The sequence below is a fragment of the Aythya fuligula genome, chromosome 2, assembly GCF_009819795.1.
Source record: "Aythya fuligula isolate bAytFul2 chromosome 2, bAytFul2.pri, whole genome shotgun sequence".
In the NCBI taxonomy this organism is placed as follows: Eukaryota; Metazoa; Chordata; class Aves; order Anseriformes; family Anatidae; genus Aythya; species Aythya fuligula.
The window spans coordinates 52,044,248-52,071,611 of NC_045560.1; the positions used below are offsets into that span (position 1 = coordinate 52,044,248).

General features: G+C 39.7%; 1 protein-coding gene across 3 annotated transcripts in view; it reads left to right on the forward strand.

Annotated features, from left to right (window-relative positions):
* The window catches only part of KIF13A (kinesin family member 13A), a 113,638-nt gene that overhangs the window by 84,517 nt on the left and 1,757 nt on the right, over positions 1–27,364 (forward strand). Inside the window, exons 18-39 of one of the 3 annotated variants that reach the window (XM_032180872.1) lie at positions 3,957–4,119; positions 4,770–4,910; positions 6,494–6,643; positions 7,200–7,364; positions 8,001–8,174; positions 8,721–8,872; positions 8,982–9,114; positions 9,235–9,381; positions 10,348–10,386; positions 11,736–11,835; positions 11,923–12,049; positions 12,923–12,978; positions 14,232–14,356; positions 15,336–15,512; positions 16,859–16,951; positions 17,790–17,942; positions 18,877–18,954; positions 19,489–19,536; positions 19,987–20,098; positions 21,017–21,168; positions 21,712–21,816; positions 25,878–26,949. In XM_032180872.1, coding sequence (XP_032036763.1) covers positions 3,957–4,119; positions 4,770–4,910; positions 6,494–6,643; positions 7,200–7,364; positions 8,001–8,174; positions 8,721–8,872; positions 8,982–9,114; positions 9,235–9,381; positions 10,348–10,386; positions 11,736–11,835; positions 11,923–12,049; positions 12,923–12,978; positions 14,232–14,356; positions 15,336–15,512; positions 16,859–16,951; positions 17,790–17,942; positions 18,877–18,954; positions 19,489–19,536; positions 19,987–20,098; positions 21,017–21,168; positions 21,712–21,816; positions 25,878–26,949 — 3,662 coding nt within the window. The remainder of the gene's footprint in view (positions 1–3,956; positions 4,120–4,769; positions 4,911–6,493; positions 6,644–7,199; positions 7,365–8,000; positions 8,175–8,720; positions 8,873–8,981; positions 9,115–9,234; positions 9,382–10,347; positions 10,387–11,735; positions 11,836–11,922; positions 12,050–12,922; positions 12,979–14,231; positions 14,357–15,335; positions 15,513–16,858; positions 16,952–17,789; positions 17,943–18,876; positions 18,955–19,488; positions 19,537–19,986; positions 20,099–21,016; positions 21,169–21,711; positions 21,817–25,877; positions 26,950–27,364) is intronic. The other 2 variants (XM_032180870.1, XM_032180871.1) reach the window with 2 other exon arrangements.

Here is a 27,364-nt window from a genome sequence, read left to right on the forward strand (position 1 = left end):
AAAAAATATTTTTAAAATGGTAATTCTTAAGTTTTGTACAAGAGGATTACTTTATGTTTGAGAACAGTCAAACAGAGTATGTTTGAGCTGTTTAGGAAGAAAAAGCTTGCAGTGAGATGAAAAGTCAGGAGCCTCTTTGGAAGGGAATAGCATTGCATCTGAACAAAGCCCTGGTGAAAGATCATGACGTGATTTGCAGGGAAAGTTTAAAAAGCAGACCAGGAAGTTGTGAGCAGAGCTTGAGCAGCAAGTTTGTGTTTGCATCTTGACAAAGAGAGAAGCTTGCACTTGGTATCACTGGAGAGAGAAAGCCATCAGTTCCCTGGAGAGAAGTTCTAGGGTCAGCTAGCAAGATCATTTTTTTTGCTGACAGGTCTTCAGTGTACAAATGAGTATTCTGTCCATGGGTTTGTTCAGTGGGAAGAATGACTACATGTACTAGTGGGCTTCTTGTAAGCATCTTTTAAATCTGTCTTCTTTTAAAACAGAAGCTCCATTGTTCACTCCACATTTTTTCTATATGCAGAGAGTTTGAATGCTCCTTCCTATTTTAATTACTTTTGCTTTATCCTCCACCAGAAATAAATTAATCCATGCACAAGACAAGTCTAACTAAATAAAGGAAGCCAAGATTGCATTGCAGCTTTCACATTCAGAATGTTAAAAATAGAACAGAACAGATCTTGGTTTAGTTATTATGTGAGCTTTTGTTTTGTAATTTCTGCCAAGTTTGGCATGGAAAAAAAAAAAAGCAATCTGTTCACACACTCAGCAATGACAACTAGAATGTTTTCCATGGCAAGCATAGGGAGAGAAGCATTGCTCTGTTTCAACTTTAATTAAAATGATTGTTTGCCCCCGTAAGAGCTAAAAACGGAATCATTGTATTGTGAACTGAATGTAAAGCATTGCAGAGTCATGGTTGTGATTTGCAGGCTGCTTTAGTGGTTCAGAAGGAATGTGAAGCAAAAAACACGCCGCTCAGAATCACTGCTGCTCAGTACTGCTCTGAGCACAGCAAGGCCATCAAGAAATCACTGATGACCCATTTCAGTAGCAGAGATGAAAACTGGGCTTACGGGTTAAAGATACCTATAAAATGCCTATAAAAGATGCAACAGAAAGGAAGAAGCAGCGGTAAAAATAATTAAAAAAAAAAAAAAGGCAAAAAAAAAAAGCACCTTCTTGCCTGTCACTGAGAGCTGACAAGAATAAATTGCAACTGATTGTCTTAAAATTAACTGCATACACATACTGTGACTATGGAATGACATAAAAATGAGAATCTGGAGAGGTATCAAGGCTAAGGGCTCTACCAGCCTTCTCTCCTCCGTAGTTGTTTGAAGCATTTTATGAGGAGCTGTGCTTTGACAAGCATTCTGGCTCTGGACTTCATGGGTGAATGCTTTATATATCTCTTAGGTATAACTTCTATGTTGTTTTTTTTTTTTAGATGTTTTTTGGGGGCTTTGGAAAAAAAAAAAGTTTTGAGTCTTGCTAACTAAGAAAAATATTTAAGGAATTTCTTCTGTAAAAGTGTGTCACAAAGTTCTGAGAGGGTTTTCGCCAGCCCACTGGCCAGAGGGCAAGAAGTACAGAAAACAAGGGAAAACACAATGTGAAGAACACATGAAAGAGACAGGTCTCTGGGTTGTACAGGGTTTGATGAGTGCAGTTTTAGCTGCTGTTCTGTTGCCATTGCTAATGGAGCCGAGCTCTATCGGGTCAGCCAGTGGAAGGAATTTGATAAGCATCAGATTTAAGCACATGGCTGTATCTGTCCGATCAGCTAGAACACATTACAGGGTTTGTTGATTCTAGCTCTGTGCTGACTGCGGAAGGACGGATGATACCTGATGCAGAGTTAAAGCCTGTTGACATGAAGTAAATCCATTGAACTTTGAATGAATTTATCTGTTGGAGTGGGGGTGGGGGTGAACTGGAGCAGAGCTTTAGTTCGTTTGGAGTCAGCATTCTCTGTCTGGCGCTGGGAATCCCAGAGACACTTCCTGAGTGTCAGACTGAAAGGGTCGCTAACAGTTGTTTCAGCATTTCACGGTTGGTGGATATTTGCTTTGGCTAACACCCTGATGGAGTTTGCCATACGGGTTATATGTAGTAAAAATTAAGAAATCCAGTGTGAAAAATGTCATTTTCAGCTATGTTTCTGGAAGGATGCCGCCACAGCTGCAGAAAAAGACAACTGCAATACGTGTAAGATAATGGGAACTACCCAGTATAGTAATGGGTTGAGCTACCATTGCCACTCCGCAGTCCTCCTTATAGTCTTAAACCATCCCTTCCTCAAGGATCTAGCGAAGAAGAGATTGGTGTGGGAGCATCCCCAAACCAAAGCAGCCAGATGCAGGTTTCCTGACTCAAGGAAGGGACTGGCTGGAGTTGAATCCCGTGCCTCTTAAAGCACTTAGAGATCAAAGCTTGCTTCTGTTTCTCAAGCCAGGCAGCTGCCTTGCAGTGCTTGCAGGTGCAGCGTACTTTCAGCATTAAGCACTGTTCAGTGAGTAATTCCCAACTGTCTTCATTTTCTGGGTGAATCCAGAATTAGAGCTGTCTGGGGAACCCACCACTATTACAAACTTAGGCCAGATAGGGGAGGGAGATGAAGGTGCACGTTTTTGCATGTTTAAGGCACTAAAATGCAGAGCTGCCCGCTAAGGCTGCTAGTTGTTTGCTACCTTGATGCAGTGTCAGGGAAGAATCAGAGGGCACTTTGAATTACCCAGGCTGTTCCTTTGAGGTATTTTGAAAAAAGATAACCACTCAGGAAGAATTCTACTGGGGATTAAAAGGCTTGTTAACAGCAATTTGTGGCTTGTACAATAAAGATGCATGAAAGATCCGAGCTTATCTGAGCAAAAGCAAATAGGCAAATTTTGCCTGTATTCACAGCAAGGCCCGTGAGTTAATTTATTGCCTGTGATGTAGTGTATTTCATGGGAATGAGAAGTATATGTGCACAACACGCACTAGGTTTTAGTAGGACTTTCCTAAAAAAGATGAAAATTCCTACAAGGGAGTGCTGGTCACTGGAAAATCTGAAATTCGATCAGGAGTTTTATGCAGGAGATAATGGGGCGTAGTAGGTGGGCAGAAACAGGAAGGGCAGAAAGGGGGACTTCCCATTTGCTCAAACGATGACCATGATACTTTAAAAGGCAAAATAAAGAAGAGATCCCCAGGTGAGAATGGATCACGGTATTGCAGGTGGAGGTACAGGATGTGTCGTAGCAGGTTTGCCGGGTTTGAGGTTAGAAGAGATTTGCTCAGACAGGCCATAGAAACCTTTCTGGAACTTGTCCAGAGACTGTTAACTGTACAGAGTGCAGGAGCTTTACCCAGTGCTCATTCATCTATTAGGTAAAAGGTGCTTCTGGTAAATAGGACTCAATGTGTCTTTTAATATTCATGCTTGAGATGGCTTAAGTATATGCGGGGACTTCTGGGGGTCCGTAGCACTGCAGAGCCCTGGCTGCAACGTAAAGCTGTGGCTGGCAGTGATTGCAGGTTCCAACATCACCACCCGAGGAAAAGCAGTTTTTATCAAGACGAGTCACATGTTGGGACTGGTAGTTTCTGTGGAACATGACTACAGATTAAAGGCAAAGACAGGTGCAATTATTTCATTTCTTGAAAGTTAAGAATATCCCTTGGGCTTTTAACGAATTATCACTCTAACAGCTGTCATAGTGCTGTGCCCTTTTATTTGGGCATTACTTAATTATTTGGGCATATACATAATATATTTGCTTAATATGTGATCACTGTTCTTCCCCAATAAAACTGTCCCACACTGTTTTGTGTTTGCTGACATAGTGCCATATAGTGTTTCTCCTTGCACTTGCTTCAGAAAAGTCTTTGTTAGCACCTCTATTTGCAGCTTTCCAATAATAGAAATAGGTTTCTGTGTATTTTTCATGTTACCTACTGCACCACAGGGATGAATTGTTTCGACAGAGCCTGGCTAAACTTCGAGAGCAGATAGTGAAAGCAAATACGCTGGTGAGAGAAGCAAACTTCTTAGCAGAAGAAATGAGTAAGCTAACAGATTATCAAGTAACACTACAAATCCCTGCTGAAAACCTCAGTGCCAACAAAAAGGTAATAACAAATAGAGCTGGGAAATGAAATAGTTTTATGCCTAATTCAAAGTGTGTAGATGTAATTAAGACCATAAAAGATTATTTTTGTTGGATTATACGTAGGCAAAACATGAATGCTGTGTGATTTTAATTGTATTGAAAGTGAATAAGATAAAAGTGGGATTGTAGCATTAAGTATGGCTCCTACTGTTCTTTCAAGTGTGTAGTAATAAGGATGTGCATTCGGTTTGTGAGCAGACATTTGTGTTCTGTTGCTGTAAAACCTAAGTAGAATGCTGCATTTTAGTTATGTGTGCAAAAATTACCGGTTTCTGTTAAATATTCTTATGATTTTTCTTGAGGATTTTCGAGTTGTAGTGTTGCTGTAAATAGCACTTAAAATGATACACCTGTCATAAGAGATTTGATTGAGAGCGTTGTTAATGATCCTGTGTGAATGAAAGTTGTCTGAGAAGAATAAAGAGGTCTGGATCTTCAGAGATGTATGGGGTATGTTCTGTTTGAGGACAAAAGCAGTATGGCTGGCACACAGAAGGAAGCTGTATGCTCTTTATTTCATTCCTTTTTAAGAGCACAATTTGAGTGAGAGGTTAAACTACTTACATGCAAGCACCTTTCCTGCAGTGATTATTTTTTCCTCTGGTTTAGAGGGGCGCAATAGTGAGCGAGCCTGCTATTCAAGTGAGAAGAAAAGGAAAAGCTACTCAAGTGTGGACTATTGAGAAACTAGAGAACAAATTGATTGACATGAGAGACCTCTATCAAGAATGGAAGGAGAAAATTCCTGAGGTATTAATTTATTTTTTTATGAAGGGGATCACAGACTGAGTTTTTGTTTCCCTTTTAGTATGTTGTACAGATAAAGTGCAATGACTTAGTATGTTAAAGGATACAGCACTATGGTTAAAAAAAAATGAAACAGCTATGAACAAAATGCCCATGCAGAGTAAAACACAGCTATATCTTATCCTAAGTTGTATTCTCAGATGTAATTGTGTTGAGTTAATGACTCATGACACCAGTAAGAGCATATGTTTACCTGCCATAATACAGCTGCCATGCAGACAGGCATTAGTCTGAATTGAAACAGCAAACAGCATTAGAAAGAATGATTAAAATGTGGTTTGTATCAAAGGATGACTAGAGAGTGCTTATGCTGCTTAGATATACTTAAGGTGCAGAACACATGAGTGGGGCAGAACTTATTTTAAAATGTGAAATATTCTGTAATCTCATTTGTATATCCCCCTACCTTAAGGCAGTGAATAAATCAATATTTAGTCTGCATCAGTATCTCTGTCAAAACCTGATGGCATGTCATGAGAATTTAAATAACAGGTCAGCCTTTAGAAATGAGTGCAAGACTTGTCAAAAGCTTCTTTGTTTCCTGGCAAGAGACAGATGTGAGATTTGGTGTTCCGGAAGATGTCCTCAAGTATCAAGGTAGACGTACACAAGAAGTATACCTTACTGTCTTATGGCTGACATGGAGCATCTGAATTAATTGTATCAAGAATCATTCTCAAATATGTTTGAACAACTGTCATGCTTTTGTGCCCTTGGACAAAGCACTGCAAATCTCTAAAATTGTAACGCAGGGGAGGTCAGGCACTTCATCAGTGCCCATTGAAGAAAACGACGATTTTGCTGCTGACTTTAGTAAGAACTGATAACACACCCTTTCAATACATTAACATGTCTTCCCGAGGCAGAATTATTCTTTCCATAGCATAGGTTGGGCATAATGCATGTGTTTTGTGTACTACATAGAAACACATGGGTCAAATACATGTGTTGAAGACAAAAGAGGAGAAGGGAAAGAGCTAACGTCCACTGAGGTGTGCCTATCATGCCCAGAATCCGTGCGAATTCTTTGTGGCTGTGTTATGGGGTACTTGTAGAAAATGCTGCAGACATGTTCTCAGCTCTTGAGGATTCTTGGGAACACTTGTAGGATTAAGCAGGAGTCATCCTGTACTTTCCATTTTGTCCTAGCAGCAGCCTATTCATCCTGGAGATGATTTATCCTTTCATTTAAAAAGAGTAAACAGAGCAGAAAAGTAAGGCAAAACTTCTTCAAAGCAATGTCTGTTGTACTTGCCAATGGTAAAGTCTGGTTCACCTTGACATCACTAAAAAATGTGGACCATATTACTATTTACTGTAGTAAAGAAAGGATTGCATAATGTCTCATCTCAAAGATTTCATTACGGATTTCTGATAGCTCCCAGTCCCTTTCTGCTTGTGTTAACAGGAAGGAAAAGAAAAGAATGGTAGTCCCTTAGGTTTTGTGACGTGCTCTTGTCTTGGTTATTTAATTTTTATTTTCATGCTTGCAGTTTTTGAAATAACTTTTGTGCTCTTTAAAACAGGTAAGGAAGCTCATTGGCAAAAGAGGTGATCCTTTTTATGAAGCACAAGAGAATCACAATTTAATTGGCGTGGCAAATGTGTTTTTGGAGTGCCTTTTCTATGATGTTAAGCTGCAGTATGCTGTGCCCATCATCAGCCAGCAGGGGGAGGTAATATGAAATAGTGCCCTAATGTATAGCGGGGCTGTGCATCCATACCTGTGCATCCATAAGTTCATTCATTCATTGGTAGCATGTTTTTTTGCAGGGCGACTTAGTAATATGCACCATATTTTAATGAGAAAATGAGGCTTATTCACTTGTTTCCCAGTGAATAACTGCTTTGAAAATTGATATATGTTTTCTGTTTAAGTGTTTAAAGTTGCCCATCTACTAAAATAGCAGAATAAAATTCATAGTATCAATATTGGTAGCTGAGCAAAAACCAGCATATTGAAGTTTTGATGCACAGTCATGATGCTGTTTGCCTTTTCTGTAGCGTATGAATTAAAAAGCTCAGTAGTTTTGCATGCAAACAGTTTCTGTATGTTCCTTTCTCATCTTTTTTGTCATTCTCGCTTTTCCTTTGGTGGTTGTGAGCTGTTCGGTTCTAATGCTCAGTGCTAGCTGCCAGTTTCTGTCTGTGCACCTCCTGGAGTTAGATATCTCCTGTCTTAATGTCTTTAAATCCTTTCTGCGTAGGTTCTGAGTGTTTATCTTGCCTTAGGTTGCAGGACGGTTGCATGTTGAAGTAATGCGAGTCACTGGGTCTGTCCCAGAACGTGTAGTAGAAGGAGATGACTCATCTGAGAACTCCAGTGAGAGTGGGAGTCTGGAAGTCATGGATAACAATGGAGAAGTTATTCACAGAGCAAAAAAGCTCTCCTGCAGGGTAAGTGAGAACACATGATGGATTTAACAGTTTCAGACCTTTGTAACTATGTAGTTGGTCTGATGTAAAGTACTCAGCTATGTCAGCTATTGCTTGCTTTAAATTTTCTAAAGAGAAAAGGAGGAGAGGGAGACTACTCTTGGTTCCAGTTCAGTGTATGTCAGTCTAACTGGCTGTGGTTGCCTGTGACTGAATTAAGTAGCATTAGTTTCTGGTAAGCACAGGTCTACTTCACAAATACTGACATTACAAGAACTGGCTTTCTTGGCAGACACAGAAGGGGAAACAGTTTTTCCAGATATCCACTTCCTGTGATTTGTTTGATTATCTAATGTAGTATCTATGGTTAGTGTCTGGATTTCATTTTTTCTGTGATTAAGAAGTGTTTTACTCAAGTGTATCAACCTCAAAGAAAACGTGTGTGGGTGGGCTAGTTAGATGCCTGTAACAGTTTTTCTTGCATCTGCATTTTTGTATATGCAAAATACAGATTTCCCAAGTTTGAACATCTTTAGAAAGCAATTGGAGTTATCTGTTAAAAATTCTTAGGTGTTGATAATTTTGGTTGAAATGCTTCATCTTAAACAGTTTACAGTAGAGGAAATTACCATGAGAACATCTGTCTTATCTCCTCAGGTAAAAATAAAAGAAGCAACTGGACTGCCACCCAATCTCTCCAACTTTGTCTTCTGTCAATACACATTCTGGGACCAATGCGTGTCAACAGTAGCAGCACCAGTGGTAGATCCAGATGTGCCTTCACCTCAGAGCAAGGATGCTCATTATACAGTGACTTTCTCTCACTGTCAGGTAATTATTTTTTGCATGAAATAGTATTATCAGGAGGATGGTATGTTTGAGCTAAGTTGTTCAGAATTTAAGCCTTGTTTTCCCTGGGGGAAGAAGGAGGGAATCAAGTCATATAAATAATGACTTTTGACAATAGTTTAAATGCTATAATATTTCACTTCACCACCTCTTCAAAATGTAGCAAAAGGAAAACATTCTTGTCATTTGTGGTCTTGTAAGTCATCTTTAATATGCACAGGGGAAACTATAGTTTATAGAATGACATCTTGTTATATACCTGTTGGGTAAGCTAACTGTCTTTAAAAATGGTAATGGAGCTGTGAGGTGGTTTCAGTGGAAATTTTCAAGCGTGATACACAGGATGCAGAAGCAGTAGTTGCTGAGATGATTTGTTTCACAACTCTTTTGACCAGAGTCAAGCTTTATCATCCAAACTGTATGGTTGAGCCATGCAAGTAAGTAATTGTCTGGTGTGTCCTTACAAACCAATTGAGGAGATGCAGTTATTTCATCTGATTAGATATCATAAGCTTGTCTCATTTCCAGGACTATGTGGTGAATGTCACAGAGGAGTTTTTGGAGTTCATTTCAGAAGGAGCTCTTGCTATTGAGGTGTGGGGTCACAGATGTACAGGCAACGGCACCTCTGTTTGGGAAGTTGATTCTCTTCATGCTAAAACAAGGACTCTGAGAGACAGGTAAAAATAAAATGCTTCTATCAGCTTTCCAAAGGCTTTCTAATACCTGTGGCTCACAAATCATACTTCCGTGAGGCAAGCATTAAGTTTTGTTGGTATACCTTTTTAGGTGGAATGAAGTAACACGAAGAATAGAAATGTGGATTTCCATACAAGAATTGAATGAGATGGGAGAGTATACTGCAGTTGAACTCCATCAGGCAAAGGATGTAAACACAGGGGGGATTTTCCAGCTTAGGCAGGTATGTCTTTTCATGTTGTCTTATTCATACGTACATTGATTCTTAATGTTATTCTTAGTTTCTCTCTGTTTTTCTCTCCCTCTCTGCCTTTCTTTCTCTCTTGGCTGCCTTCCTGCTCAGGGTCATTCTCGCAGAGTTCAGGTGACAGTGAAACCTGTACAACATTCGGGAACGTTGCCTCTCATGGTAGAAGCAATTCTTTCAGTCTCCATAGGTGGTGTGACTGCCAGATCAACCAAATTGCAAAGGGGCTTGGACAGCTACCAGGTAAGACAGTTACTTTATCATGCACCGATTTATTTTGTTGATTTTGCTTTGCTGCTCTAGAACCCTGCCCAACAGAGTTCCAAAAGGGACCTTAGCTCACACACTGGTACATGATAGGTTAATTTTGTTGTTTTATATTTGTTTGAGTCTAATACATATATTTGATCATAGGGTGCTATATCTGCTTTTTTTCATGCTTGTAAGTTAATGTATAACTGATAAAGAACCAAGTGTAATATTTAGGTATATGCAAGACAGCAGGTATATGGAAGTTGTTTTTACTTTTTGTGTGTAGAGGTGAAATTAATACGGGGTTACTAGTTTGGTTAGTTTCTGTCCCTTGTGGGACAGTGAAAATTAAGGCGAAAAGAATGAGGAAAAAAAAAGAGATAGGAAAATGTCTTAGTGAGATACTAGTTATCTTTTCAAACAGTTTACTTGATCACTGATTTACTGAATGCAAAAGGGCTGTTAAAGCTAGCAGAAAAAGGTCTTAAGAAGTATAAATGGCTTCTTGCTGCTACTAGATAAATTTGTATAAGAAATTAAGGATCCTTTTAACAGTGATAGCAAAGAACAAGTGGAACAGGTCACCCAGGGAAGAAAGGCACCTTTAGACGTTCAGAACCACAAGTAATTCTAGCCATGAGTACAGATGAAACTATAAAGTGAAAATATTGATGATACGCTTGCTAAGCCCTTTTTCTGGCACTGTAGTCTACGAACTCTTTTTTTTTTACTAAATGTAACCGCTAAAATCGTGGCTGAGATGCTGTAGTCTGAAGAAAGATCTGATCCTACCTGTTAATAAGGCTTTGGTTATTTGAATGTTGTAATTTTAACATTATACAAATTTGTTTGTGGCAAGATGCTTTTGTACTTGTGGTTTGGGGTAATTCTTTGATTTTTCTGTTGAAAAAAATGCATGTTCTTTTGTGTTTTACAAAATGTATTTTCTCCTACCAGAAGGAGGAGGAGGATGGTGGTGATATGGATAGTTACCAGGTATTGCTGCTGTTGCTGTCAATCCTGTGGCATGGGGCACAGCTAATGCTAATAGCCAGCAACTTTCCAATGAACAAGCATACTGGTGCAAGCAAAAGCAGCTTTGAAATATATGCTGTGCATTTAAGAGGCTACCTGGGCTATAAAACACTGCTATTTCAGTTTACCATGTGACTTTATACTCTTACAGTGTGCTCTTCTCTCTAGTACTCAGCAGTCAGCTCTCCTAACTGGCTACGTGAATTGCTATGGAAATAAAAGCTTAGAAACTTGAATTTAAAATGGAAATAGTTTCCAGTGACTATCTTAGGGGAAAAACAAAACAAAACAAAACAAAGCCTGAAGGTACACAAGTTCTTGTCAACCAAATTATACAGCATTGGGCTGTTTTGCTTTGTTTTCTAAAGAAAACATCTTAACCTTTGAAGTTGTGCAGTTTTCTGAAACGCTAGTGGGAGAGAGAGTGGTGGATGTGAGTGTGGGGAATACAGAAGTTCAGTGAAACATTTTTTCTATTTTAAGCTCATCTACATGAAAACAAACCAACAAACCTTGAGCCTGGCTCCTTGTGTGATAAGTAAATACAGGACAGTCACAGTTTAGAAAACTTAAAAGAAGAATCATTTAAAAAGATGGCAAGGGCCAGGATAAGAAATACCTAAAAATGTAAAGCACATTACAGATCTTACATTGAAGTCTTACTTCTAGTAGGCAGCTTTTAAGGAATTAAAACCAGTTAGGTGAGAATGCTGACATCCCATGAAATAATGGGTTAGGTTTTACAGCAAACTCAAAGATACCAGTTAGGTACTAACTTTTCGCGGGCTGTTTCTGCGCTTCCTGACAAATCACAGAGAAGAATGAACCAGATTTTCTGTGATACCACAAAGCATGATTGCATGATCGGTTTTGTTTGCATGAGAAATCTTTTAATTGCACTGATAGCAGCTGCTAGCAATGGAGTTTTGTGCAGGTTTGAGGGCATACTGACCTGTCTAATCTTCGGGAGAACCTATGATCAACTGATGATACCTGTTTTTCCTATTCCATATGTGATTAAAAAGTTTGATTGCCACTTCTGTGGGTAATTAGTCTTTGGTGTATGATTCTGTTCAGCAACTGAGCTAGTCACATTTTCTTTTCCTCCTTTTGGAATATGAAACTTGAAAACAAATAAGCTTCCATTCATGGGTGATGAGATACTTAATTAGTGTGCATGTTATTTGGGGAAAAAAGTTTTCTGCATCATGCAAGCTGTTTAATAGCGATTCTGATGAATGTCACAAACTTCCCTGCCATTTGATCTTAACTGCAAAGCTGAATAACTTCCATTTTTCTTCCCATGTTAGGAAGAAGACTTAAACTGTGTACGAGAAAGATGGTCTGATGCATTGATAAAACGCAGAGAATACTTAGATGAGCAGATTCAAAAGATCAGCAATAAGCAAGGTTCAAAACTTAAAATTTCTCTCATAAGTACTTTATTCCCTATATCATCAGAAATGTGTCTTATAATACTACCCTCTTTCACTGTAGAAAAATCTGAGGATGATATTGAACGAGAAGCCCGGCTGGTAGAGCAGTGGGTAGGGCTGACAGAAGAGAGGAATGCGGTGTTTGTTCCAGCACCAGGCAGTGGAATTCCCGGTGCCCCTGCAAATTGGTATGTTCAGAAAAAAACATTGGAGTTGTTCGTTTCTTTTACATGAACGTTGCAAACTACAACGTAAAATTCTCAAGATGTTTTATAGCTTTCTAGGTTTTCCTGTAATACCTCCAACTACACTGAGCTGGCATAATAGAAGGTCAGGTGCTTGTTTGAAAGTAATGAGTGTTTGCTTAGTTCCTTTACTACAAAAAGGAGTTTTGAGATAGCTGTCGCGGTTTGAACATTGCCTTTGAATTTAATACTATTTTACTTTTTTTTTTTTTTTTAGTTTTGAGAAAGCTATCCTGTAGTTTGATTCCTTTCAAAAAAAAAAAAAGGCTCAATTGCTCAAAAATTAATTGTAGAACACATCGTTTAATTGAGCTGGGGTGAGGAAGGAAGAAATTCGCATTTAAAAGAAAATTTGAAACGGAGCAGAAGAAACATATCTCAGAACTTCTCTTTAATTTCATTTAAATATGTGTTTTAAGGCTGTTGAAACTGACTTTGAAAAGTTAAAAAGGTAACATATTAAATTTGTGAAAGTGTGGACAAGAAATAAAAGCTCTAATCAAGTGTACACTGATGTCTCTGATAATGCCTAATATCTCTTCTTCATTGGGTGAATGACGTAGTGATAATTTTTCCTCTCAAATTTAGGATTTTTTTTCCCGTACTCACTTGAAGTCTGCTGTGGTCATGTAGGTAGAAGTATATTTATTGGTATAAAGACTATGTCTTGCCAGGAGTTTGCTCTAAGTAACCATCAAAATGTTGATAGTCTTAGTCGTTGGTCACAGTTAATAGAAAACTTGCATGGAGAACTGTTTGCCCAGATTAGCTTAGGTTTGTATTTGCCTTCTGTATTGACAGCAGTTTTTGTTTCAGGATTCCACCTGCAGGAATGGAAACACATATACCTGTCCTTTTCCTTGATTTGAATGGTAAGTTGTAACAACAGATTAAAAAAATAAAGAAAATAATAACATTTAGTTTGGATCAGTAAATTGGTAGATGGAAGAGTGGATCTTAAATGTCTCAGAAGATATAAAAATGTCCTGGCAATGGCACTGTCTAGTATGGCTTGGAGAATGTACTTTCTTCTGATTCTATGCATTGCAATAGTTAAGTACAACTGTTTTAAAATTAAGATAATAATCAGGGATCATACAAGTAGAAGGATTGGTTATACAACAGAAAAATGCATAAAAGAGCAAGCTTAGTCTAAATGGAATGTCAGGCAGGAAAATCCTGTGTGTGTTTTGATGTATAAATCCACACGTCATTAAAGCACTGATAGAGAATCTTCCAACTCTTCCACTGACTTATCTGTAGAGGTTTAAACAGATGGCTTAATTAAGAGTGTGTTAGGAGCATAACGAGCATTTTGTTAGAGTATCTGAGTGTTCTCCCTTTGAAGACAATTAGTTTTACATGAGGGAAGACTATGGATTTATGTTCTTGGAGCACAGATACACTGTATGCAGCAAGAGACTGGAGTTAGCACTATATTTAAGGACTGTTTAGGAAGTCTATAATTATAAACTTGGACATAAAGTAGGGAAGGATCCACAAGCCTAGTCACATCCAGCACTTCAGTGGGCTACTAGGCTTGTTTATACAGGCAGTACATCGATACCCACTTTAGAAATTGCTTTTGAAAAATTATATATGCTCTTCTTTCTGTGCTCACAGGAAATGTTTTTGATTTTCATTGTAAGCAGAGGTGAGCAGATAGAAGACCAAGTAGGATATTTAAGCAGGGTTATGGATCATTGCACAACGCTTTTTTTGTTCAGTTAAAAGCCTAAAGTTACCAGAACCACTGTTGTCAATCTTGATACATCAGAACTGATTTAACTAAGAGATTGGCTGTTTAGGCTGGCAGGTGTATAAATGAGGAACCGATTTATTCATGGCTGGGTAAATTCCTTTCCTGAATACCTAGAAATAGTTCTGAATTCTGTTTAGGTCGTGTGAGAACATGTTCAGAGGGAGTCTTGGCCCAGTTTTACCTCCCCACTTTTCTATGCTGCAGCCATCTTCAAAATAATGCATAGTAGTAAGATTAATCAGGATTAAATGTGTTATGAATATGGGTAGGATTTTGTTACAACTTTGTATTACAGCTTTGCCTCTGTGTATTAATATCCTTTGGTGCAAAACCATTTCATTCTCTGCATGTTTGTTTTGTTAGCTGATGACCTCAGTGCCAACGAACAACTTATAGGTCCCCATGCATCAGGAGTTAACTCCATACTACCAAAGGAGCACGGGAGCCCCTTCTTTTATCTGCCGATCATAAAACACAGCGATGAAGAGGTGAATTGTTAGCAAGCCTCCTTCTTGACAACTGCAGCTTATATTAAAGCTTTCTTCTTATGTTTTATTTTCTCCTTGTATGTATTTAATCACTATGATTATGTTTCTGTATTAGAAGTGCTGCCTTCAGTTTCTGGCCTGTTTGGGTAGGATTTAAGAGGGTTTAAGAAACTTGTTGGCTCTCCTGCCTTAATGCAGAGGTGGAAAGTCTTTGCTCTTGGCAAAAGTCTAATTCAGCTACCTAACTCACAATTCCTTTTTTTCTTCTTTCCTTGCCCCTTCATCATTCCTCTTGTAGGCTCCTAATTATTCAGAGAAAACTGCTTCCTTTACTATGCTGACAAGGCAAAGCTTAATGTTTTTTAAAAAAACTTTTTTCTTCGTAGTACACAATTTTTTAAATTCAAAAAAGAAAAGGGGAATTGTTGGAAATTAACGGTTCTGAGTACATTTTGGAGCTTAAACTGTATTTTTTCTACTTTCTGTGCCATCTCAGACCAATGCTTAAGAGTCCCTTTGCACAATAAATGTCAAGCTGAGGTTCAGGAAGAGACGGGGGGATGGAAAAAGATGTTCTGCAGGATGGAACAGATTTATTCTGTATAGACCATTGTAACCTAATCTAATCCAGATGGAAATCTTGCCATTGAGCTCCATACATTTTTAGTACAGCTGCAATAGGATTCCTTTTTCTTCCTCCAATATTGCTTCTGTTCTCTCCTCTGCTTCCTTCTGGGTGAAAACTTCTTTTTGGGGTAGGGGATTGTGCTTCCTATTGTGTTTCCTGATATCTTAACACCTCTTTTGTGCTGCTTCTGATTGCATACTACGAAAGGGTGGGTTTAGTCCATTTTGTTCAATGGTACTTATTTTTCTTTCATAAAAGAATTGTTTTACTCCGCGTTAAATCATAGTAAATTATTTGTTAGATTGAGACTTTGATTTTTCTTTCCTTTCTCCATTTGATTTGTCTGCATAGGTTTCAGCCACTGCTGCTTGGGATTCTTCTGTCCATGATTCAGTGTACCTGAACAGGGTCACTCCACAAAATGAGAGGATTTACTTAATAGTGAAGACTACTGTGCAGCTCAGTCATCCTGCTGCAATGGAACTGGTATTACGGAAAAGGATTGCAGCCAATATTTATAACAAGCAGGTAATAAGTTTACATATTCTTTTATTACTAATTTTGTTTGGTATCCCTAATTTTATGAATGTGTTTTCTTAACTGCCTGCTTCATTTTGCATGTCTCCTATTCTTATTAAAAACAAATGAAAAACAGATTAGCATAGATTGCAGTGATGCTGTGCACTTCTAGCATAGCCTTTTGACCTGTCAATATTTCAAACTGATTTGTTTCAAAGTGTAACAGGCACTACTTTTGCAACAACAGCAAAGAAAGTGGTTTAACCCTCTTGGTTGTATACTTGAAATGTTTGATTTTGAGGAGTTTGCAGTAGCTTGTCTAATATAGGGTTACTGTAGCCCACTCTGTTCCTGACGGCATCTTTGGGGCATTTAGATGTTTGGTGTGAACACAATATATCTTTTTCATTTCTTTATTATTTTCTCCGCTAATTACAAATTAGGCTTGTTTCCCTGCACTCCCCAAATGTATATTTTTTCTACCCACTTTTACATGGTGATCTCAAATAGGGTGTTTTCATGGGCAGCAAGAGTGGCTGCTGTTCCCCTTCCTTTGCTGCTTCATGGGTTTAGACAGCAAGATGTTCTCTAAAATCATGTTCATTTTTGTTTCCCAGACAATTAGGTCCAAGAGCGTATCTCAGAATTGCTTTGGATGTTGCAGTAGTAGGGAGATGTAGGGGTGGGACACAAAACACCCATTGTATTACTAAGCAACTTACTAAACAGCTGAATTCTGTTTTTATTATCATTATTATTATTATTATTATTATGTTTGCTTTTTGGGCTTTTTTGTGTGTGTGTTTTGTTTTGTATTTAGCATGTTTTCCTTTCTCAGTTTTATTTGTCTCAAATGCCTTATTAGATGAAAGTTAAGTTTACAGTTAGTGATGTAAGGCCTAACGAGTCTAACAATGCAGCACACTAGGTTTGTGACTACAATAGTGAAAACTGTGGCTGCTCATCCAGTTATGGCTAGAGATCAGTCCTATGCTTTGCTATAGCGAAAAGAATTTTCTGCTTATTTAACAGGTGGCTGACAAAGTGAGAAGTGTTGGTGCCTGCACATTACAGACTTCTTACAGCCACAGTTCCTCAGTTATGAGTTATTACACAAGGATAGAGCTTCAGTGCAAAACAGGAGTAAACTGTTTGAACTTGACAGCATTTTGTGCTGACTACAAGGCTTTAAAAAGTACTCTAAGGATTGTGAATGCTGAAAAGGAGCTTACTTAATTATTGTCCTGGAGAATGTGCTTTTGTGGTAAAATAAATCTTTGTATTGCAACCTTTTTTCTTAGAACATCATAAATAATTATTATCAAAACAATAATTGAGAATTACTTTGTTTCTAGAGTTTTACCCAGAGCCTGAAAAGGAGAATATCCTTGAAAAATATATATTATGCCTGTGGAGTGACCTATGAAATAGTATCCAATATACCAAAGGTAAATTACACTGTGTTTCTCTGGCAAATTCACTGAAAGTAACAGAATAACTATTGTAGTAGGTGGCACTGATTGCAAAGTAAATGGCCTACTTTGTTGATATGAGGCAACTTGCCAAAGTACGTATCCTGCTGTTCAGTGGTGAGGTTGTTTTTACCTTAAACAGTAGAAAACTGTGGGGATTTTATTTTCTCTTTTACTGTGTAAACTGAGTTCTTGTAGTAGAGCTATTTTTGAAATTGTATTAGCTGCTTCAGGGAGAATTAAGAGGCTACTCAGAGGGATATTCAGGTCACTATAGCTAGGAAAATCAGTTCAACAGGAACATAAACTATATATTTTACATCAAAAACTTGTACAAATTGGAAATGTGCTCTAACATAGATTGTAAAGGTAACCTGGACAAAAGAAAGTAAATAGTTTTGTCACCATGTAATTGTCACTTTAGTGTGGTATTACTTTCACTTTAAACTCTAGGGAAATCACATAGACTGTATAAGGTTTGGTAAGGAATTTGCATTTGCTTGCCTAGGACGTTGTCATTAGTCAATCTGTAACACAGGAGATTTCAGGTTAGATACGTGTTATTCCTAAGTACATAGACTACAAGAAATGTGCAAAATTTCTCCTAAGCATGGCCTCTTCTTCATTCAGCATCATTTAACATGTGTGTTGAAAAGTCCTGGGTTATTGATTATAATTAGGATTGCTAATTAAGTTAAGGCTTACTGATTCAAATTAAAATTTGTGGATCATGATGCTCTAAATAAGTGAATCAGCACATTAAAAACAACAGGCTTTAATTTGAAAACCTTAAATAGTGTAACTTGCAATTTAGGCTACAGAAGAAATTGAGGATCGTGAGACCTTAGCGCTGATGGCTGCAAGGAGCGAGAACGAGGGCACATCTGATGGTGAAACTTACATTGAGAAATATACACGTGGTGTGCTGCAAGTGGAGAACATTTTGAGCCTCGAACGACTCAGACAGGTAAGGAAAAGATATTTCTTGCACCTTTTGAACTGAATTATTACAGTCCAAGTAGAGATGATGGGTGGTTTTGTTCTATAAGTATTAAGTGTTGCTTGGTGGTGTTTTGTTTGTTTGTTTGTTTGTTTTTAAGAGAGAAAACATTGGACAGGTAAATGTGAGTTACTTCTTTGAAATACGTAGTCCCAGCAATGGTAACTGTAGCTGGCAATGGGGAAGCTGATCAGGCAAAGGCCAAAGAATGAATTTCAGATACAAATTTTGGTGGTTGTGTCTGCAAATTAAGGTTTGTGAATGCAAGCTCTGTTTCCTGTCATTAGGCACACTGAAGAAAAGCTGCTGGCTGAATTGCAGGGCCCAGAGGGTGGTGATCAGTGGTGCAGTGTCTAGCTGGAGGCCAGTAACTGGCAGTGTGCCACAAGGGTCAGTCCTGGGCCCAGTGCAGTTTATCAGTCTCCATTAATGATCTGTATGGAGCGTTCCCTCAGCAAGTTTCCAGATGACATGAACTCGGGGGAGCTGTGGATACACCAGAGGGTTGTGCTGCCACCCAGAGGGACCTTGACATGATGGAGAGGTGGGCTGACAGGAACCTCATGAAGCTCAGCAAGTGCAAAGTCCTGCGTTCAAACTGAAACACAGGAGGTGTTGCCTGATGTTTCCTGCCTGAACATCAGGAAACAATGCTTTACTGTATGGGTGACTGAGCCATGGAGAAAGTTGTGGAGTTTCCCTCCTTGGAGATATTCAGAAGTTATTTGGACATGGTGCTGGGCATGCAGCTCTAGGTGGCCCTGCTTAGCAGGGAAGTTGGCCCAGATAACCTCCAGAAGTCCCTTCCAACCTCAACCACCCTGAGATTCTGTGATTCTGTTGTGTTTGATTGTTTCTCTGATACCAGCACTATTTTAATACGATCTTTTCTTCTACACAGGCAGTCACAGTCAAAGAGGCACTCTCCACCAAAGCGAGAAACATCCGCAGAAGCATGAGCACTCCAAATGTCCACAATGTAAGGACCCTTTCTCCTCTGTTAAATTAGTACGGATTGAGTGGTGTCTGTGTGCTGGTGTAATACTTGCACAGCGTGGTACGGTAAAGATTATTCTGAGCTAGGACTAGCCAACCTGTGGAAAAGTTTTTGTGAATGAAAGAGTCAGTCGTTTAATAGGAATCCCTGCGCACAGCTTTGCATCCTGGAAGAGAGGAAGGTTGACAGGGAGGTGGGAGGTTTGGTCAGAACTCTTCCAGTTTTGGAAGTAGTTGAGAATGATGGCTGCAGTGAATCAGATTACTTTTTTTACTTTTGTATCAAAGTCTCTTTAATTTTTTTGTAGCATAAGGGATCATTTCCATTTTGTGTGCATTTTATGCATTCACCTCTTACCTACTCATATACACCACGAATGTAGCTGTCCTTATAAGTAATCTTATCTGAAAAGAGAGAACATGGAAGTTGTCTGGACTAAATGATCACGTCTCCTTAAGACATATTTTGTAAACGAAAGAGATGCATTTTGTCATTCTGCCTGTTGCTGTATTGTAGGTATCCTGTAGCCGACTAGATCTTTCTGCCTGTGATGAAGATGATAAGGTATGTAAATGTGAAATTCACTAAAAGAAGTGGTGCACATTCTCAGATTTTTTTCCTCTTCAAAGCAAGATGTATTTAAGATTTTTTTTTAAAAGGGAAACAGTGTTTCCCTAAAGTATGTTTACATAATATATCTAGAAAATGCTAATTACATCTTACTTGAATAAGATGTAATTATCTTTTGTTGTTCTCTGCTCTTCATATTAGAATGATAGAAATTGAAATTTAAGAAATGTTAAATGAAGATGGAGCAAAACTTAATTTATTTTCAATGGAAAGTTAATCAGATTATGAACAATTCATCTATGCGAGGCAGAAAATTGTCTTGAAATCAGAAACTTTATATTCCCAAGTATTAAAAAAAAAAAAACACAACAAAACTACTTTTGAGTTTAATTTCTCCATGTTTTCCTGTATCAGCATGCATATTTATGTATTTTTGTTTCTTAGGGTTGGTCTGAAAGTCACCTAGATATATCTGACTGTTCTTCCAGTTACCAAGATGTATCATGCTATGGTACTTTACCCAGAGAGTCACCTCGCAAGAGCAAAGATGGCAGTGGTGAGACTGAAGTATAACAACTACGTATTAACTATGTTTGTGATTCTTTTTCATTACTGCACTAAAGTAAAAATTAAATATCTGTGCTGTTAATTTATCAGTTCACTTCTATTAAATGCTTTCTCCAGCTTCCTGCTTTAGCAGCTAAACATAATCTAGAAATAGGGGAGAAAGGGAAAAATGCATGAGGACATTCAGGAAAGGATAGGAAATTGGGGGTGTCCAAAAAAAAAAATAATAATAAAGGAAGACAGACAAGCCAGATGTAGATCAAAACAGAAGGAGGAGAATAAAGGAGGAGCTGCTATTAGTCTATGAATTTGAAAATGAAGAGAGGCTTCTGTCAAAGCAGGAAGGGCTCTTTTTCATTTTTTTGCATGATTTTGGATATTTGCTCTTCCATGTCAGCTGTCACAGATGCCTTATTTTCGTTAGGTCAACTTGTAGCCTGTTCTTCTTGAGCAGCTGATGTAGGTAGAGACACTGTAGGTAGGTAGCAGCAAAGCAGGGTCAGAAAGTTCATTCGTTGCTTCCTTGCTATAATTTCGTTTTTGATCATCCCAGTTGTGAGGATTACTGGCATGGTTCCAGTGCAGAATTAGTTTCTGTGTCAGGGATGATTCCCACTTCTTATGACTGAGATGAAAAGGGAAAAACTGGAGCCTCAGAGTAGGAGGGGCAGATAATGCTGTTCTCTGCTGTCTTCCTATTCCTAGGTTCCTCAGAGGAACAGAATCTCCCTTTCTAGAGCTCAGCGCTATCTCATGCTTGGAGCAGTGGCTGAATACTAAAATATTGCCATTCTTTGTGTAGCCATCGAATTGCCAAATGCATGGCTTAGCCTTCCATTATTTTGTGTTACACTCTTGCAGTCAAGATATGAAAAACTGAAATGCAATACTTCTGCTTTTCTCCTAGGTGCTGTGTCAGAGAATTCCCATGCTTTAATGGCCAGCCCTTTTAAAGCGTTTTCTCCTCAGCCACCAAAGTTTTTCAAACCCTTAATGCCAGTGAAAGAGGAACATAAAAAGAAGACCCCACTGGAAAGTCGACCTCTGCTTAGTCAAGAGGTAATCTTTGAAAACTACCTTGCTCTAAGTGAAGATCAGTTCATTTTGCATACTTGGCTAATTGTTTGCCACGTGTATCTGTTGCAGTAGAATGTTGTGATTCCCTATTTAAAATTAATCAGGATGGGCTTTAGATGTAGTGGGGTTTTGGTCGCTTATTTTTTACCTCAAGCATTGTTTGTTTGTTTGTTTGTTTTTTTAACTTCTTGGTAAGTATTGTCCTTTATTAGGGTACTTCTATTTTAAAGTAACAGCAACCTGCTTTTTTATTTTTCCTTCGGCAAGATGTTGGTGTATTTTTTCACAGATAAAAAGTAATTTTGTGGAACAGTGTTCTCTGGTAGTTAAAAGCCTGACTTTTAATCTTCAGCCTAAAACACTGCTGAGAGAAGCGCATGATTTTTTCTACCTGTTAACTTGGATTTCGGTGTAATATATGGCTATCGTGGGTGTTCCACTTGCATCACTTCTTAACACGTTGCTGCCCTGCATGCATTTAGCGTTGTGGCTTGTGTGATGTGTCGTGTGTCTTAACCTTTGCAGAGTATGCCTTCATCTCAGGTGCATTGCGCTGGCTGTGTTGTGCCGTCAGGAAGCAATGCCAGCAGCATGCCTGTAGAAAGCAATAGCATACATGAGGAAAAGATTGTAAGTTTTCTACCAGCTTCTGTTCTGAGGCCTGGTGGCGGGCTTGGGGCTGTTTGGTGGTGGGCTTAAAGCACTTAAGCTACCGCAGCAGGAAAATCAGGGTTAATGTGCACATAATCACCTGTGATCAGAACTCATGGTTATAATGAGTGGTCGCTTGCCTGATTTGTGAATGCAGTCTTTAATTGGAAATAACTCGATTGTAGGTTTTTTTGTTGTTTGTTTGTTGTTTTTTTTTTTTTTTTTAAAAAAAAAAACTATTCGTGTGTGTTTTGTCTTGTGGGGAGGGTGGGAGAGGGGAGGCTTTCATTTCTGCAGTGCACAAATGGTGAAGTAAAGTGTGGTTCAGTGAATCATGTCGTTGCCACTCTAATATACCTTGTGTGTTACCCAGATTTTGTGACTATACCCCAGAGTAAATGGAATGGTCCCATTTGGTGTAAGTAACCGTGCATTTAGGTGTGGGTACACTATAAAAGCTTCTAATTGCCTGACGTGGGAGCAGTGTCACTAAAATGAGATTGCCGCTCTTAATTAACCTGCAGTCTGTCTGCATCATAATTCAGGCGCTGGATTTAGGTGGAGGGTTTTCATTTTTCTATTTACCTGCCAAATCCTTTTCTCACTGCTGCTTCAGCAAACGTTATATCATCAATCCTGCTGTATGAAGGACTTGGTTTTCGGGCTGTGGGACATGGCTGTGAATACTTGCTTTAATCAGAGCTTTGGATTTAATATTCAGAACCTCGACATTATTTCCCTTAAGTATTATGGACATCTTACTACAAAGTGTGGGATTCTTCCTACTCAGTGTTATTTGCATTCCTACCACATAGCCAGGCCATTAGAAGAATTTATTCTGGTTATTCCTAATGCCATTTCTAGGGTTGTGACACCAAAGTCTGCTGAGAGTTCCGGTGTATGCACTGGAAGTTTGGCTGTTTCCAGGTGGCAGCTGTTTTCTTTTCCATCGTGTTACTTTTCTATAAGGCAGCGTGAGTCAGTGTGTCAGCTGAATCACAGCCCCAAATGGCAGCGAAGTACTTGGGAGACAAAATCTTCCACTGGGCTGAAAAACAGAAAACATCCTGTAAAAACTAATCTGCTACCACATTTTCCACAGCAGCTTCCGAGCAGTTCTGATCCCTTGAGTGAAAGCAGGGTCCCAGCCCAGGCATGCTTTGACTTCACCCCAGTCTGTGCCTGTGCTGTTTTCCAAAGACAAGCAGAAGCTTTCAGAGCTGGAACGGGGCAACGTCCTGCACCAGGCTTTTCCAATTCCACTGAAGCCGATTCACTGAACACTTCAGGTCCACTGCAGCCAACGGGGCCCTGAGAAGAGCCATTCTTTCGATTCTCAGCTGCTTGCTAATGCCATTGCACTGACTTCTCCCCTCCCTCAACACAGACTTTCCTTCAGTCGCCTAGTCAGTCAGATCACGGGAACTGATCCATCCAGCTGAAAAATGCTGTGCAGGGGTAGTTAGAGTTCAGCTGGGTCCTCTCCCCTGTCTGACCACCGGAGTGGGAAGAAGGGAGGCAGGCAAGAGCTGGCAGCCGTGAGTGGGGAGGAGGTTGCAACAGCTACCCCAGCTTATGGCTTTGGTTTTATCACATTGTGGCTTCTTCTTGGTTTGTTTATCTCTTAGGAAGGAAGCCTTTGTAAGGTGTAGGCTTCCCAGGCGACTCTGCATTTTACAGAGCTGGAACAAGCCTGTGTTGACCAGGCAGGACAATCTATCTCACACATTTAGATGAACAGTGCTCTCAGAATGAGTTCAGAGATAACCCTTGGGTAGAAATCGTGTCTCCGCATGAAAATTGAGCAGTCTGTTCCTCTCTGATTGAAAGTGAAGCTTCCACATTATTAATCAGTACTCTAAATGGTTGCTCTATGGTACAGTGCTAATTCCTAATTAATAGCTGGGTGACTGGTGTAGCTTCAGGTGTGATACTCACTTGCATCTTTTACTTTATACTGCATGTAAAAATGCATTAGAAATAACAAAATGACTAAACAAACAGAAAGCTAATAATTTTAACTGGATTAATATTTTGCATCTAAGTAGACATAAGAGTGATATTTGGCCCTTTCCTTGTGTTTCTCCAGGGTCTTAACTTTTTATTGAGTAGTCAAAACACATCTGTTGATGGCAGAGGGGGAGGGCTGAGGTGGTTAAGAGAAAATGTTTTTCTTTAATTGGCCTTAAATAGAGCATTCAGCCTGAAATTTCAGGTAGCCCTTCCACATCTGTTAAATACTGCAGCTGTTTTAAAGCAGCCTGACACAAGAGCATGTCCTCTGTAAAAAGTGAGTACAGTGACATACGTTAAGGTCAGAGCAAATGTTGTCATACTCAGTGTATTTCACTAATGGCTGTAATTAACTTTTCTCAGGGTTTTCTTACCTAGCAAATCCTCCTAGTGGGCAATGAACTTAATGCTGTGAAAATTGAAGCACCAGTAGTGTAACCACCAAATAAATATTATTAATTTTAAATGAGTAAAACAGGGACAAGCATCTTCAAGGTTACTTGTAATTCAGAATCTGAAAACTCAGGTACTTTTTAACTAAGAAAAGAAGTGTGTTTGTAACTAAGCAGGTACACGAAAGCTGCTTTGTGTTGGAGTTCTTGTTTACTTTGCTTCTGTTATTGCTGAATCCTGACGTATCATCTTCTGTCCTTAGTTCTTGCTGGGATATTCTTACTGTTGCCAGTTCTTAAATCTGTTTTTCATTATAGTTTTCTGTTACTTCACAGGGAGGTGTCACAGTTTCTTTACCAGTTCTTCATGGGTTTTATTCTTTGGTTCTTCCAGTAGCCTAAGCAGTACAAGAAGGTTTCCTTCTTTTTTCCCCACATATTGGGGAAAGACCTTGTTACAGATAAGGACCTGTTACAGATAAGGATAAGTAGTGAGTAGTGATCACTTCAAAAACACACGAGAAAATTCTTCTGGAAAGCATTTCCAAAAACATGAAGGACGAGAAAGTGTTGGGCAGAGAGCACTGACAGCATACCAGACATCGCCAGTGGGCTGAGAGAGGTGGTTCTTGCTTCTCTATTCAGAACTGGTGAGGCTGTGTCTGAAATACCCTGTCCAGTTCTGGGCTCCGCAGTACAAGGAGGAGAAGGACTTGCTGAAGCAGGGCTACAGAGATCACTGAAGGTTTGGAGCATCTGACACGAGAGGCTGAGCAAGCTGGAGGAGAGAAGGCTCGCGAGGAATCTTAATGCATAAAAAACAGCTGGTGGGAGGGAGTGAAGTTGGGGCAGGTTCTTCTCAGTAGCGTGGCAGGTGGCAGGCAGTGGGCACAAACTGGAACGCGAGCTTCCATCAGAACACAAGGAAACACTTTTTTCACTGAGAGGGTGGTCAAACACTGAAAAGGGTTGCGCAGAGAGGATGTGGGGTCTCCGTCCGTGGAGATGCTTGAAACCCACCCGACTGAACGCTGTACTGCACAATCTGCTCCAGGTGGCCCAGCTGGAGCAGGGCAGTTGGGCTAAATGATCTCCAGCTGCCTTCCAGCCTGGGATTTCTCTGATACAAGCAATCTGAACAAACCCGTTTGCCATCCATGCATGTGAAGCTTTGTTATACCAGTATTTGAACAGAAGAGAGATGTCATACAGACTGTCTGCAATGTTCAGAGCTTAGATTCAACAGAGGCAAGCAGTGTGTAAATACCTTGGTATGTTTTGTCTTACAGAAATTGATTTTTTTCTGAGTTCTCAGACTGCAAAATAAAGTACCATAAAGGCTTCAGGTTTTAGTGAAAGACTATTGTAACGTGGATTCTTTTCCTGTATGTCAAGACAAGTTGCTTTATGAATCTCCGACTTGCTTTCCTCATCTGTAAAATGTTTTAAATATTTGCCTAAGTTAAGGAATTTTAAGAACAGTTCTTTTCAGAGGGGTCTTCCATTCTTCAGCTGAGGAGTACTAAACATGTATATTTCTCCATGCTCAGAAGGGAAAAATCAAGTGAGGTTGATTTTCTTGAAAAAGATTACTGTCGTACAATGCTAATCCCACTCAACTCTCTTCTTTTGCAGGACTCTGAGGAGGAAGACAGTGAGCTGGAGGCCATTAATAAGAAGCTGATAAGTCCACAAAACTTTAAAAATTTCCGACCTTATGTACCAGAGGAGTTTGCTGACTTCAGTGTTTACAATGCTAGCCTGGAAAACAGGGAGTGGTTTTCTTCTAAATCAGACTTCATGAGTTCACGTGTTCTTGAGAAAGAGGTATCCCGCAGCCCCACCACTAGCAGTATCACTAGTGGCTACTTTTCCCACAGTGCCTCTAACGCTACCCTGTCTGACATGCTTGTTCCCTGTAGTGATAGCACAGACCAGCTAGCCAGTCACGTCAAGGAGCTGGACTCTAATGACTCTTCAGGACCACCCCTTGCACATGATTTAAGATCTTCTTTGAACAAGGAGTTTCGAGAGTCAGAAAAGGAGTTAGCGAGAGAAAAGTTACCTACATTGCCACTGAAAGAAAACAGTGCCTTAACAGAACAAGTCCCACTGTCCCTCAATGCCACTGACAAAGACTCTCAGCATTTACCCAGAGCTGGATCGTTTTCAGCTCTAAGCTCCTCTGATGGCAAAAATGCCTGTCGTACGATTGAATTTTCAGCGCGTGAAGCAACGGTTGAGCACACGATGGACATTGTTGAAGATCATTCATTTACAGAGTTTATGGGCGTCGAAGACGGAAAGGACTTTGACCACTCGACAGCCCCGCAGTCCTGTTCCCTTGCGTCCTCCAACGGAGTGAGTGCCTCGGAGCTGTCCCAAGGAACTGACGAGGAGCAGGGCACGTGTGCGGGCTCTGCAAGCACCGGGGAACGGCCTCTGTGCTCTGTGTTAGCAAAAGAGACTTTGGACCACGAGACTTACCCTGATGCTTCCATAGATGACTTCAGCGGGAAGGACCACTTGGATGGCTCCGACTGCGAGGAGGCTGCTTCTGCAGATCACACCCATGTCTTGCCCAGCTGGGTGGCCGTGGGTGAACAGGTCTGCGTCGGAAGTAACAAGATGGGCACGGTGAGATACGTGGGAACGGTGGATTTCTCAGCTGGAATCTGGGTTGGAGTTGAGCTAAATGTTCAGCTGGGTAAGCCTAAATGTGCTCTTGGTTATCTGTGCAGTTAGCGTGATCTATTTTAAGGTTGCATTGCAACCACGTGCTGTCGAATTCCATAATAGCTTGGCGTCTGGCATGCAGCATTCTGGGCTTTCTGTTTACAAGGATGTTTTGATAAGGATTGATTTTCAGATCTCTTACAGCCTTGTTCTTCTTGCTAAATGCAAAATAACGCTTTGCGTGTTGTAGTAGTTCCCATCATGTGTCTGCTTTTATAGATCAGAAAAACAAGCAACGCCTAAGATTGGCAGATATTTTTCTATCAGTGTGCGTGTTGATGGGCAGTGCTAACAATGGGCACCACCTGTCAAATGGGTTCGCTGCCTGTAGCTTTCAGAGGTTTGCTGTGTTTTGTTTTTTTTTTTCCCCCTGGGCAAAAACTTGA